At 37.3% G+C, this 15068-nt stretch overlaps 1 protein-coding gene across 3 annotated transcripts in view; it reads left to right on the plus strand.

Annotated features, from left to right (window-relative positions):
* The window catches only part of RBM25 (RNA binding motif protein 25), a 32935-nt gene extending 18102 nt beyond the window's left edge, over nucleotides 1–14833 (plus strand). For 2 of the 3 annotated variants that reach the window (XM_005479968.4, XM_074542910.1), the window contains exons 8-19: nucleotides 742–795; nucleotides 1049–1132; nucleotides 4708–4985; nucleotides 5806–6022; nucleotides 6336–6425; nucleotides 8047–8120; nucleotides 8833–8983; nucleotides 9334–9658; nucleotides 10668–10942; nucleotides 11380–11478; nucleotides 12177–12224; nucleotides 13276–14833. In XM_005479968.4, coding sequence (XP_005480025.1) covers nucleotides 742–795; nucleotides 1049–1132; nucleotides 4708–4985; nucleotides 5806–6022; nucleotides 6336–6425; nucleotides 8047–8120; nucleotides 8833–8983; nucleotides 9334–9658; nucleotides 10668–10942; nucleotides 11380–11478; nucleotides 12177–12224; nucleotides 13276–13368 — 1788 coding nt within the window. In that variant the 3' untranslated portion in view covers nucleotides 13369–14833. The remainder of the gene's footprint in view (nucleotides 1–741; nucleotides 796–1048; nucleotides 1133–4707; nucleotides 4986–5805; nucleotides 6023–6335; nucleotides 6426–8046; nucleotides 8121–8832; nucleotides 8984–9333; nucleotides 9659–10667; nucleotides 10943–11379; nucleotides 11479–12176; nucleotides 12225–13275) is intronic. The other variant, XM_005479969.4, reaches the window with a different exon arrangement.
* The last annotated feature ends 235 nt before the right edge of the window (nucleotides 14834–15068 follow it).

Genomic DNA, 15068 nt, shown 5'->3' on the forward strand with positions numbered 1-15068 from the left:
AAGTTGCCATCTTTGGCCTGTGTGGATAGAGGTGGGAGTGAAGAGATGGTACTAGCTTCTTGTTCTCTTGTCCATAAAGGAGAGGGGAGAGAAAGACTGTGAGGGTGGGGGGGAAAGGGAAGGTGGATGCAGATATATTGTGGGGGTGGTGAGGGGGGTGTGGAAACTCACCAGCTTTGGGGCTGTTGTCCCTTGAAGGGCTTGGTGTGGAGATGACTCCCGCTGGTGTTAGCAGCAGAGGCTATTAGTTCTTCTGGGTGAAGGCATGACTGCTGTGGGGGAGTTGAAAATGTGTGTGGGGAGCTGAGAGTGAGTGGAATCTGGTTTTCAATTTCAAGCACGGGGAACCTCGCTAATTCGCACTAACTATAAGAGCAGGTGCAATCTACCAAATTCTGCGAATTAGCGAGTAAATGAGATCAAGACATACCCACTGCAAATATACATATTTATTTTGGCAAGTGTAGCTTAGCCTTGTTTCTGATGCTACCATAGCGTACTAATATCCTGTAGTACACTTGTAATTCAGTGAAGTCTTACTAACATGAGACATCACTATGTGTTTGTAAGTAGTTCAGCAAAGGGAGAATTAGCGAGGTTCTTCTGTAACTTTGTTGAATCAAAGAAATGAGATCACAGCAATACAATATTGCATTGTAGTACAAACATACAAAACATTGTTTTTCAGAGTAGTGTGCAATCAATTTTTAAAAAAAAAAATCTCCGTGGATTTTTCCGCAGATTTTCCGCAGATTTCCAGTGGCCCCACTGATACCTTATCCACTCATCACCAAGGTTCGTTTACATTGTAGGCTTTGACAATGACTATGTTTACTGCTAGTTGCCAGATTTGTGACTCTTGTCCATCTGATTTTTTTTTTTTTTTCCACTCATTAACATCAGACTGTCAGGTTTGGTACTGCAGAAGGACTTTATTTTTCTCTTGCAAGACTGGTTGAAAACTTCTAACCTTCAGCTTTTCTCTTGTTCTCCTATGTCTGTACAGATGGCTGTTAATGCTTTTACTCCTGTCCCCCTTGTTTTTTAGGAGGATATAAATGCTATAGAAATGGAGGAAGACAAAAGAGACCTGATATCAAGAGAGATCAGTAAATTCAGAGACACACACAAGGTAGTATTCTTGTTTTTGCACTTAATACAAATTAGGCTTTTTCAAAATCCAAAAAACCACTGTTATAAAATTTAGCAGTACCATTGCATTATCACTTAAAATTATGTTTGTATTAGGTTTAATATACATGTAGCTCTTTACAAGTCAGAAAAAGACAGTTGCCACGTTAAAGTGGCCCGTGACATCTTTATGCTAAGACTTTGATTGCTACTGAGTATTTTTCATTCTTCTCACTTCAGCATGAATAAAGGCAGCTTAAGTTGCTACACATACATTAAGTCAATATATTTATAAGTGAAGGCTAAACGGGGCTGCAGTATAAGACATACACTTGAGTGTGTTTCTCTAGGTAGATTTGTAACATTATCCAAGATTTTTGAAGAGATGAAACGTGAATTAAATTAAAGTCTTTTATTTTAATAGTTCTAAGTTAAGAGTGGGGGAAGATTAAAACTAGGTCAGTGGTTACCAGACTTACCAAACTTTAGATGCATGGAAGAACTGTAAATTCCCATAAAGCTAATCTATTCATTGACCCCCACCATTATGATAGAGATCATATGGTGACTAATGCAAGATGAAACTCACAGCTTGGAAAGTAACATGGAATAGGATGTAAGTATGAGTTTCTGTTTTTTATTATACTTATGGATGCCCCCTCAGAAAAATATGCAAAGGGGTAACTGGCTTGGAAATGTTTGTGCACATCAAGTCCCACCCCAGGGTCCCCACTTACAGAAGTTTCCACTAATGCTAGTGCAAATGTGAATGTTTCTGCTTTGGAAAGTGATACTTGCGGATCGGAGAGCCCAGCTATGCATGTGATGGTCTTATTTTAATGTTTAGCTTAAAGTTGGTATTAATTTTTTCCCAACAAGATTGGAGTGGTCCTTGGCCTAGGGAAGTATCCACAAGCTGCTCTTTTGAGCACACATTTTCTTTCAAAGTACCCCCACGCCAACATTAAAGAAAATGTTGAAGATACAGCAAGGTGAAGTGTGCCCATGTTGTTTCAGCTTTACCACATGCAGTCACTGGGGATGGTACCATGTTTTCATGCAAACTTCTCAGTATGAACACAGGTGACTACATGTTATTGTATGTACATGTTTTCAGTTTTTCTCTTGACTAAAGCTTTGCAAGATAGAAACCTGGGGGGAAAAAAAAAAAACCTAGAAAAAGTCAACCAAAGAAGCTCAGCAATTGAATGTGAAACTGGTTAGTGGTGAAACTTCAGTAGAATTGTGTTCAATTCCAAGCCCCATATTGTCACTGATACTAAAATGCAAATGAGTAATACTTTTTTTTAAATTGCAAACAAAACAAACAAAAAACAAGCTTCACTGTTTCAGAAGCTGTTGGGCATTTCACTGCCCTCAATTTGTATTTTTGGGGGGCTGTTTTGGATTTCTTAACATCAAAAATCAACTGGAAGTAATCATTGTGTATATTGGATATGTTTAAAAGGGGCTGTTGAATCTTTAGCAGCGGGCTAGTGAGCACAGTGAACCTTTGCATGTTTTTGGTATGAGTTTATAAACAATAACGACAGACTGTCAGGGTATCAGCATTGCAGGGGGCGTCCATTTACAGCACGGACGAGTCTGAAGAGAGCTCCAGGTAAGATTTATAATTCTTCTACCTGTTCATTTCTGTTCATTACTTCAGTTTATCTGATACTGTTCCCATCCCATTACCCCGTCAGATCCTTTTATTTAGGTTTACAGAAGTTGACTGAGGTCAGATTTTGATTACAAAATACACCCGTTTATTTTTTCAATTGGATTTTGAAGAAGTGGACTTGAGAAAAGGATTTTAGTATACCAAAACTTGTGCATGTGTATTTACACTTCTGTGAATATATTTTTAATAAAAGAAAGAAACCCACTCTCTTGAGAACTCTCACCATAAACAAATTTTTTGAGAGTGGTGAAAAAGCAGGAGTTCAACTAAAGAAATTTCTATTGGAACATCTAAGATAACCTGTAAGTATCAACCACTTCAGTATGTAAACTTTCTTTAAAAGTATATGAAATTTGAGGTAAGTTGTTTTTAAAAGTTGACAACCTAGTTTAAAATTTTACCCTACTGAGATTTAACACTGTAAAGCTCCTGGATAGTACGATCCTTAGAAATTAGTTTTGCAGCCCAGTGTGTATTACAGGATCTAAGTTTTATTTTTTCACATCAGTTTTCTACCAATTCCTACCATTTTTAGTCCCTTTTTCCTTTGTGATTTCAATGTATCCAACATGGGTTTGCCTGTATTGTGTTATCAATGCAGCATAGTTTCACTGGATACATTAATCACTAGTGAATTAGCTTTATTTCTGTAATCCTTTGTCGGTTCTCTGGTCCCTGTGCCTATGGCAGAAGAACACTAATCAGGTAAGATTGCTTTTTAAAGTTGTCTTAAATGCTTTGTTTAAAAGAAAAGAACAAAAAAACACAAACCAGAGAAAATGCTGTTTCATTGTTCCGGTTTTTAATTTCATTTCAGTGATGGTAAACGTGGAGCCAAAGGGGATAAACCTGTTTATTCTGCTTAATATTTGTTCAAAAAGTGGTATTCTTGCATCCATCAGGTTGAAATTTGGTATATTTGGTTGTTATTTGGTATATTTGTGAACCGTGTACTTGCTCTTCCTCCCAGAAACATAGCTAATAGGCAAGGTTAATCCAGTGTTGGCGGTCCATGTCCTAGCACAGCATCTGTAAGTGAACACATAACAATTGCTTCCAAGGATGGATTTATCTATCGTTCTGTTGATGTATTTTCTATTGTCTTATAGGAATTCTGGTCATAAGAACTGTTTCTGTATGAAAAAAGGGGCAATTTTGTACAATTTTTAGTAAAACTGTGGCAGGTAACCTTTAGTTTCTGTGTTTCAAAAGAGCTATTTCCAACCTTTTTTTTAACTGTCTCCATCTTGCAGTGGTGGAAGTTAAGATTCCATTCTGCAGAGTCCAGTTCTTACCAATGAACACTTAGAACTTTTTTAGGGAGGGAAAAGGGGAAAAGTGACAGTTTTCTTCACTGTTTAACCACATGCACCGTGTGTAAGTGGATATATTTCTTTACCCAAGTTTTCATCTAGGATGGTTTTGGTGTGCCAAGATTTTTTGGGAAACAACTCACTGTCCCAGTAAGCATTCCACTGAAATATATTTTCCTAATTGAATGGAGTTAACTTTATCAGCTGGAAGTTCACTTTACTTGTACCCAACTGGCTTGTAAGGCCAGTAGAATTTGAGTCCCACCTGAGTCATGACTGGTAGTGCACACTGAATGTGCAGTTTAGTCAGCTCACGATACAAGACCAGCCCTAGCCTACTAAGGTTGGAGATTGCTGGTCTGTGTATATCTGTGCTTTTGCACAAAACTTAAGTCTTGTGATTGCTGCATTTTGATTTCATACTTAAGAGTTCCAAAAAATACCCACCAAGCCCTATTTAATGTTTTTAAATTAGTGGCGGTTTTGGTATTTCCATTACCAGCCTTGTGTGTTGCGTCGGGAATATCCAGTTTGTGTAACTACAAAATTAACTATGAAAGTTCTCTTGTTGGTTTTTAGAAACTGGAGGAGGAAAAAGGCAAAAAGGAGAAAGAAAGACAGGAAATTGAAAAAGAACGCAGAGAAAGAGAAAGGGAACGGGAGCGTGAACGAGAAAGGAGGGAGCGTGAAAGAGAGAGGGAACGTGAACGAGAGAAGGAGAAGGAACGGGAGCGTGAACGGGAGCGAGATAGGGACCGGGACCGAACTAAGGACCGAGACAGAGACCGCGAGCGAGACAGAGACCGGGACAGAGATCGTGAAAGGAGTTCAGATCGCAAGGATCGGAGCAGATCAAGGTAAATGTACTTCAGCTAGTATTTATTTCACTCTTTCTTAGTGCTGTTTACTAAATGCATATAGTTCAGTAGATCAGCTGCCATTCAAAAGAGAGTGATCCTTGTGGAAGATCAGAGTAAGAGCAGGAAGTCCAAACTGGGAGAATACTTGACTTCCCCCCACAGCACAAGAATATAACAATTGCAATATGCAGTAAGCAACTCTCCAAAGATGATTTAAGCATACTGGTTTTATCTCAAATGTCTCCTGTTTTTCATTATTAGCTTTATTCCTGCTGAAGGTTATCTTATGTTTGTGGCATTTCTTAGCTTAAACAGGTTTTATCATTTCCTTTGTTGGATTTCAGGGGGTTTTGTTTCAGTTGGTTTGGTTTGGGTTTTTTGTTTGGATTGTGGGTTTTTGTAGTAAAAGCAAGGGAGTTACTCATTCAAGCTGTAATTAATCATATCATATATCAAGTGCTGCTTTCACATTAAATCATTTTCTCAGAAGTGTTGAAATTGTCTGTAAGCCACATGAACATGAAAGTTTTATTAAGGATACCCTTTATTGTAATTTTGGCTGTGCAGAACTGCTAACTCAGTCCCATAAGAAATTGCCATATGCTTTTGCTTAGTTTCTGTAAATAGTGCTATTTAATGGTTAGTGTTTAAACAATTTTAGTGGGTTTTTGAATACCCATCAGTAAATATTGATTTTATGCCCATTTTTGTACCAGCTAATCATCTTCTACAACTGCAGAAGAAAAATAACCTCTGTTAATCATTTGATTGAGTGGAGAGGCTCTCTACTGAACTTTGGGGTTTTTTCTTCCTTCAGAGAAAAAAGCAGAGACAGGGAAAGAGAACGAGAACGCGAGAGGGAAAGAGAACGAGAACGCGAGAGGGAACGGGAAAGAGAACGGGAGCGGGAAAGAGAGCGGGAAAGAGAGAGAGAAAAGGACAAGAAGAGAGACCGAGAAGAAGATGAAGAAGATGCCTACGAACGACGAAAACTGGAGAGGAAACTGCGTGAAAAGGAAGCTGCATATCAAGAGGTAGGTTGGAATTTTTTAAGATTCTTTAAATAAAAAAAAGTCTTTTGAGACTTGATAACAAGTCCTCTAGTAAAAAAATACATCATTCTTCTTTTCCTAAATACATTTTTTATCTTTTGAGTACATGAGGTGGGGCAGAATATGTTTGTCACTGTCAACTGTCAAAACAGACTTTTTATTCAGGCGTTTTGAATAAAAATTATGCAAATTATTACTAGTACAGTTATTTTAAACAACAATGCAAACTAACTTTGAAGTAGTACTGCTGTTCTTAATGTTCTTGAGGATTTAAGTGTATTTTCTTCTGTTGCAGCGTCTTAAAAACTGGGAAATCAGAGAACGAAAAAAAAGTCGAGAATATGAAAAAGAGGCTGAGAGGGAAGAAGAAAGAAGACGGGAAATGGTAAGGTGTATGGTTTGACTTGTAATTTTCCTTGCCTTGTTCTCTTGGTCCCATTTAGAATGGAATATTCTGCTGTTACAATTATGGATAGTAATAGAGCTCTCATTTTGTATAAAGGCTGCGTGTGTTTTTATACAAACCCCCCCCCAGTTAACAGACTTGAAACAGAAGATGTCTAGTAAGCGGGAGTAGTACTTAATCTGAAAAACAAAGCCTAGTGGTTTGGTCTAATGAAGGCCTAAGCATGAGAAATAGGCAGCTGCAAAATACTGTGGTCCAATCATCGCATACTATTACATCTCTAACTTCTGTCAGATTTGTGACAAAACCTACTGTGTCTTCTATGTCATTTAGGTAGAACTAAACCTGGTTTTTTAACTTCCAACCTGCTCATGTGCCCAAACCTTTTATGAGCTACGATGCAATATTCTTTAATGTATCTCTGCACTTAATAAATGCCTGTCCTTAGTTCATTAGTTGTGAAATTATCAGTTACCAGTGTAACACTTGGAAGCTTTGTTGGAAAAGACACCTTTGGAAGATAAATAATTCTGTAATCTCATAATTTTGTGCTAAAGCATAAAAAAGTTATTTTAGGTTTTAGGAGTGTTATTTCACTTCATAGATTCCCAGAGGAGAGATGTTGAGGTAGTAGAGAGTGGGTTAGAAATTGCTTCAAAGCCTTATGTGCAAAGAAACACACAGGGGAAAGAGGATTATAAAATACATTGTTTCATGTGGAATCCACGTTTTCCCTCTTAAATGCATGAGCAGGGGACAAAATGTTTGAAATTGGCTCAATGATATTTTCCATTCCAAATCCTCCTGCATGCTGGCTGTGGATTGCAGTTGTAGAAAACAGTGTTTCATTTTGAGCTGAAATTACAGCCATAATCATAATCTGTTTCTCAAAGTCATTAGCACAGAAATATATTGTTGGTTTAAGGATATTGCTTAAATACAGGTTAGAAGGTCCTAATTTCATTTCCTTTAACAAACTGAGAATTTTGCCCCTTTTATCAGAGGGGGAGAAAGAGAGGAGACACTTTGTCCCTTGTCCCCTGCAGCGGGGCGAGTCTCCTCTCTTTCTGCCTCGCCTGCACGTTAATACCACATAACCCTGTACCTTGATGCCATGTGTTTTTTTTCAGTACCACAATAGGAGGGTGCTTGTCCTAGGACCACCCATCAAATTTGTTTCTGTGCATGACTGTCTTAAAAAAGCTCTTGAAACAAAGCAGTACTTATAAAATACAGTACTTATAAAATACAGTTAGGCTGCCATGTTAAAATACTCAGTAGCAGACTTAAAGGATTTGAAGAAAAGGAACTTTTGATCTTCTTAATCTGTAATGCAAAACAAAATAAACCAAATAAGTATACATATATGTGGGTGGGGATGTATATGTGTGTGTGTGTATATATATATCTGTATATCGGTGACACGATACCAGTGGACCCTCTGGATGCAATACCAAAATTTTCCGTTTTCTGTTTGAAAAACTCTGTATTTTAGTTTAAAGCAGAGTAGATCTACAATTAACTTGCTGATAACAATAATACATTTTAAACTTCTGGAAAGGAAACCAGAAATCCTTATTTATGTTTCAATTCCTTGCAGGCAAAAGAAGCCAAACGGTTGAAAGAATTCTTAGAAGATTATGATGATGACAGAGATGATCCAAAATACTACAGGTATGTCTTAGTATTCCTAACAAAAAAACGTCCATTTTTACTTTAAAACACAATTGTAGGGTTTGTTGGCAGGGGCTTATGGAGTTTATATTTGCCTGGTAATGTGGCACTGTAAGGTTAATGTGGCAGTAATTTCCTAATTATTTTTGTGTCACTTCCTAAGTGGCAGAGTGAAAAGGGAAGCTCCTTACTTCTGCTGGTTAATGCTTGGGAGTAACTGCTCATTCCCATGACTTTATTTTTGTGAGGCAGGGCAGAGGTCAGTATAATGTCAAAATAAGTTGTGGGGAGCAGGGAGAAGGGAACAAGCATGCTTCTAAATAATTCACGGCAAAGAAGCTGTAAATAATATGAAGAACCAGCTGGTTAATGTAAATGATTGGGAACATCCTTCAGCATGGGACTAGCTAATATTTGCATAAAACTAAATTAGCAGAAGTGATTCTGGCCAAATACCTATAAAACTTGATTCTTTCTCTAAAGAGATAGCAGCCACATGCTCTACTTTTGTTTAATGTGGTGGGGTAGATTCTATACAGTAAGGTTGAGACCTTGTATCTTAAGTTTCTAATGTTACAAAAACAGAGGATGCCAGGTGCCCTTATGAATCTTACTTTCTTTTAGTGGCGGATATATCTGCATGAAGTTTTTCTTGTATTGTGGTACAAGCCCCTCATTAAAACGTTGTCTCAATAAAAAATATCTTTTATAGGGGTAGTGCTCTTCAGAAGAGGCTAAGAGACAGGGAAAAGGAGATGGAAGCAGATGAACGAGATAGGAAAAGGGAAAAGGAAGAATTAGAAGAAATTAGGCAGCGTCTTCTGGCTGAAGGACATCCAGATCCAGATGCGGAACTCCAGAGGGTGAGTTGCTCTTGGTCTGACAGGAAAACGAGTCCTTTGTATTCTGGTTGTATTAAGCAAAGTTGGTGTAAGAGACCTGATACTTACTATTATCTCTATTTGCTTTTTCTTATAAAGAAGACCAGATAGGCAGTAGGAACAATGAAAACAAAAAAACTTTCCAGATCAACTTCCAGATTTGATGGAGTTAAACACAAATTTGAATAAATCAGGATTCCTTATAAGAATGCCAGTAGTTATGGTTCTTTTTCTTGACTAACAGCCTTCTAAAGAGGAGGATCTTTAGATTCTTTTCAAACAGTACTGGTTTTGAGAGCTTCTGTTTTTGCTAATTGTCTGTTTCATTGTAGATGGAGCAGGAGGCTGAGCGGCGTAGGCAGCCACAAATAAAACAAGAGCCAGAATCTGAGGAGGAAGAGGAAGACAAGGCAGAAAAAGAAGAAAAACGAGAAGAGCCAGAGGAAGAGGAGGAGGAGCCTGAACAAAAGCCCTGCCTTAAACCAACTTTACGTCCTATCAGTTCTGCTCCATCTGTCTCTTCAGCTAGTGGAAATGCAACTCCTAACACACCTGGTGATGAATCTCCCTGTGGCATTATTATCCCTCACGAAAATTCACCTGAACAACAGCAACTGGAGGAGCATCGGCCCAAAATTGGACTCAGCCTCAAATTGGGCAAGTTTAAGTTTTATTTCAATCTTCCTTATGGGATCAAAATAAAAATTGTCAAACTGAGTAGCCACATGATTTTCCAAATACGTCGAATGGTTTGATGTATTTATTTTAAGTAGTTGTTATCCAGATACTGTGCTTGAGTTGACCTATCCAGAAGATACATTTTATAGAGCTCTCTTCATCCAAAACCTTGAGGCCACAAAAGGAGGGAAGTTTAGGCGTGTTCAAGGGCCAATTTTTGTAGAAATATTCTGAGCTGGGATTGGTTATTTTCACATGCCTTTCCACCTTAATATATCTGCAAATATCTCTTTGAAACTCATAGCTACTTTTCATTGGTGTAAGTATATGTTAAATTTAAGACCTAAGTAGTTCTTATGTTTATTTAAGACCCTTTTAAAGAAAAATAAAATTAGATTTTTTTTCTTCCTGTTAGAATATAACAATAAACTGATGACAGTTGTGGGTGAAATTTGAGTCTAGAATTCCTTAGTACTGTAGAAATTTCCTGCTGTTTTAAAAAAATTATTTGTGAGCAGCAGAACTAAAAACATCTCTATTCTAGGAGCTTTGTGTGTTTATTATTTACTATTTTGATTAAGTTATGCTGGGCTGCACTTTGAGCTCACACTGTTACATTTCGAATGACAAGAGGCTGTATTGTCTTAGGCTGATGAGCGCTTTTCTTACACATTGCAACCTTTCACTCGGTGCTCTGCCTTTGCTGAGGCTGGGGCTGGACTGACTATGGTCTTCCCTCAGAGACAGTGCTTATTGGCTTCAGGGCAGAGAAAAAGACCCTATTTTTCAGATGGGTCAATCATTAATACACTCCATTAAATATCTTTACTTCTTTGGCCGCTTTTGTAACAGAGTTTGAGAGATGAAAAGCCAGTGTCAGGCATTCACAGATGTTTATGTAGCATATAAAGCAATATTCCTCAAGTAATGAGGGAAGAGCAAACTAGTTGCAGTTGATGAATACATTACTCTGCCTTTTGGGTTGTAGGTGCCTGCAACAGTCCTAATCAGCCCAATGCTGTAAAAAGGAAGAAACTTGCTGTGGATAGTGTTTTCAATAAATTTGATGATGAAGACAGTGACGATGTGCCCCGGAAAAGGAAACTTGTTCCCCTGGATTATGGAGAAGAAGATAAAAGCAATATCAAAGGCAGTGTCAATACAGAAGAAAAGCGCAAGCACATTAAGAGTCTCATTGAGAAGATACCCACAGCAAAACCAGAGCTCTTTGCTTATCCTCTTGACTGGTCGATTGTGGATTCAGTAAGTTGATTCATTTAATAATTTTTAAAAAGGCTTAATTGTTCCAAATAAACATTATAATTGAATAGAAAAGCAAGATTACGGGGACCACATTGGATTGGAGTATCCTCATCAAGTGGAGTCAAACTTGAGTCCTCTAGTTATTGTTCATATATAGTCCTTATTCTGAAGTATGGCTGCTTTTTTTTGGGTTTCCCTTGAACTGCCACTACAAATTATCAAGCATTTTTATGGAAGGAGGAAAAAAGACTGTAAAATGTTTGAGTGGCTCTCAGCAATACTTGCATATGCCAAATCTCTAACGGTTGTGTCATTGATAGCAAAATGTATCTTCTGCTAAATAGCTGTTTGAGTCTTCTAGACACCTATTGGGCAGTTCTCACAACAGAGTGAAGCTTAAAGTAGTTATTAATTTTGGTTTTGTGGTTTTTTTCCAGACGCTAATGGAACGTCGAATTAGACCATGGATTAATAAGAAAATAATAGAATATATTGGTGAAGAAGAAGCCACACTAGTTGACTTTGTTTGCTCTAAGGTTTGTGTTTTTTGTGTTCTCTGTGAAGTTAGGGCTTTCCTCCCTATTTAAAATGTAACAGTGGCTCCTGTACTCGTGTTTATAATGGCTTGTCTTGGTTTATCTTGGGGCTGCCATATGAGAGGCAAAGCAAGTCCTGAGAGTTTTGTGACATAGTTGATTAGCAGAAAGTCAAAAGGAGAAGTTGAATGTTTTCCATGCTTACATTATATATGGGGTGCATATATATGTAAGTAAATGGAACTCTATGGGCTTGAAATACAACTTACTTGGTTCTGGAAAAAAAATTAAATACTTAACAGGTAGATGAGAAATCCAGTTAGGAGGAGTGATACAGGGAGAATTTTGCCTTTGCCTTCCATTAGCAGCTTATTGTTGAAGGAGGGGAGTTTTCTCTTTAAATTAAGAAAACATAATTGGACATACAAGAATAGCTGGCAAATACAGGACATGTGAATCTCTGGAGCTTCCTGGAAGTTGTTCCTCGGTAGTTGGCCATAAACTAGGACTCACTATGATGGATTCCAATGCAGTTTAATGCTAATTTTTGCCATGACTGTTACTGGAACCTGATGAACTGCAAATACTTCTTGCACGTGCAAAGCTTTCAGAATTCCTTGGACATAGCTGGATTTTGTCCAAAAATGTACATAGGGTTTATTCTAAGTTTTCCATCTAAAAACATTTGTTTCTTTCAGGTTATGGCTCACAGCTCACCTCAGAGCATACTGGATGATGTTGCCATGGTAAGCAGACATTCTGTAACTGATATACCTTCTGCATTTTACTGAAGCTAAAAGTCAATTATGCAAAATAGCTAGAGTCCATAACAGAAAACATGTGTTAGAAATAATTAAGCACATTGTGCCAGCACAGACATGTTTTTGCTGTTACAACACTTAGGTACAAATTACTGACCCCTCTTACAGAACTTTTCAGAAATGTGGAACAAAAATTTTTTGTCCCTAGTAGTAGATGTCAAAATCAACAATAACAGAACTATGTCAGGAATAAAAACTTTTATTCCTTCTCATTCTTATGAATAGATTTTTATTAGTGGTTCAGCGAGTCTTTTCCTAATTAATGAGCAAAAGGTGATTTTCTGTAAAAAAAGTAAAAGCTCTTTTTTGCCTGGTGTTGGAAGAGAGAAACTGTATGAAATAATGCTACTGTTCCACCATGTTTTCATAAACTGAAAAGTGAATAAAAACTAATCTGCTCTCTTCCTGTAAGTAAACTTGGAGGCAAAGTTGATAGGATCCACTTGCATAGTGCAAGATAGTAGATTGTTTTTGGTGTGACTGTAGGTGACTTGGGGAACTTTGGAGAGATGCTGTGCACGCTAAAAGTTTGTACAGATTCAAGAAAAGCCTATATAATAAGTTCAGGGAAGAGAAATCCTTTGAGGGTTTATTTAACAAATATCCAAGGAAGTTCCAAATTAAAATGAGCAGAGATTAGGAGTTAATTTAAAAGGAGACAACCACATGTGAATGTTTTGTTCTTACAATATTTCCAAGCCTGCCATTTCTCTGCCTCTTCCCAAACCACTTTTGGGTACTAGTTTACTGATGCTTCTTCCTTGACGTGCTCAACAGCTGCACCATATAAGTATGTGGTTAGAGCCTGGTCAAGTCACTGAGGCTGGACACACAAACTCACCGGAGTTCATTCGGTCCCTCTCTCAAGGACTTGTATTACGCTCTATCCATTTTGTTTCTGATCTGTCTACAATTAGTCTTTATAACTGGAATGCATAACCTAAAAAATAATCTATGAAATGTGTCTTTCCTACAGGTACTAGATGAAGAAGCTGAAGTTTTCATAGTCAAAATGTGGAGGTTGTTGATATACGAGACAGAAGCAAAGAAGATTGGCCTAGTGAAATAAAGCACTCTCCTTGCTTCTAGGGTTCCATTTCAATTTTGGGCTTTTTTTTTTCTCCCCATTGTTCAGAGACTTGGAATTTTCTCTGTTCTCAGAGACTTGAGACCTGTATTTTTTTATGTAGAAAATGTGAATTTTTTTGTCCTCTGCTCTGAGGCCCCTTTTACCCTTCTGAATTAGTTATCAAATCCTGCATTGGTTCTCTTTATAATACATGAGGTACAATTACCAGTATGTTTTATAAGCTGCAGCTACTGTACATGCTCTTTGGTAATTTTGTTATGTTACTCTGATTCTTGTAAATATTAAAAAAAAAATCCCCTGTTTTGCAAAACATTTGCACTTAATGTGGAACTATATCAGTTACAGATGAAGACAAAGGATTTTACTGCAAGTTTATCAGTCTTTTTTTGGGAGTATACTTCCCCTTTTTAATTTAAGAAGTGATCAAAATACAATTTAAAAATAAGTGTCTTGAGCTGTTTTCACAGAACAGCTTTGTGTGGTCATTTGATCTCTTCATCTGACTGGAAAAGGATTTCCTTCAAACTTCTCTTTCTAATGTGAACCACTAGTAATCTTGGCACTTTGTTGCCCATTAAGAGTTACTAATGAAGCTGGGAACCTAATCTCTTGCAGATGTTCTGTCTTTCCCAGAAAGTGCAAATCACAGGAAGTTTTTTATTTGCTCAGTTAAAACAAGAGCAGGACCTAAATTCAGTAAGTGCTACCTAATGGTTTTTGGGTTTTCTTTCTGCTCGATTTCATTCTAGCCCTACCTACTATCCCTTCTGTCTCCAAAATAATCAGATGGTTTTTTTAAGAAGAAACTATTTTTTAAAACTTTTTTTTTTAGTATTTAGAAACAAAACAAAAAGCCCTGTTTGAATGTGACTGTCTCTTAAAAAAAACCCAAACAACCATGTAAACTAAAACATAAGTTGTCAAACAAAGCTGAAATCTTGTTTCTATCCATACTGTTAAACTAGCCCTGACTTTTGTTTTCTACTGTATGCAGTCTGTTGTCCACAAAAAGAGGGTAATATTTTCCTGCCTTGTTTGTATGTTTTTTTTATAAATAGACTGATATGGTATAAATGATGACATGTACTGTAAACTGCATTTTTTTTATCTCATACCTGGGTAAGAAGTCAAATCTATAATGTGCTGTGAGCTGTTTTGATTGCAGGAGGACTGTGTTCCAGGGAGCAAACGGTCTCAAAGTTATTTTTAATTTTTGAAACAAAATTCTTAATATCAAACAAATTAAGTAAAGGTGTTCCAGTATCTCTGTATTGTATTTAACTGAAGGATACAGGTTGACCTGTTCAGAAAACATAACTGTGACCTTGAGTTACTAGTTGTTGGTATCTGGAGAGGACACTTGAAAACACTGTTCTTAACAATTGGGATCGTGTATAGGTTCCACCATGTAAATATTTCAGATATTAAAAATGTATATATTTGATTTAAGGGTTGATATTCTTTTGGAGTCTTATGCAGCATGCAGTTGTATGTAATACTGCTTACTGAATCAAGTGTTCCCAATTTAAGGTGGGGGTGGAGTGGGGTGTGTTTAAAACTACCTCCTGCTTATATCAGGTGACTAAAGCCTGCAAATTTAGATGTGATCCCAGGATGTTCTTTCTCATCCCTGTGGTACTGCACTACACGCCACCAAATGTTCTTTTTTAACTTGAAGT

Source organism: Zonotrichia albicollis, chromosome 6, assembly GCF_047830755.1.
Source record: "Zonotrichia albicollis isolate bZonAlb1 chromosome 6, bZonAlb1.hap1, whole genome shotgun sequence".
Classification (NCBI taxonomy): Eukaryota; Metazoa; Chordata; class Aves; order Passeriformes; family Passerellidae; genus Zonotrichia; species Zonotrichia albicollis.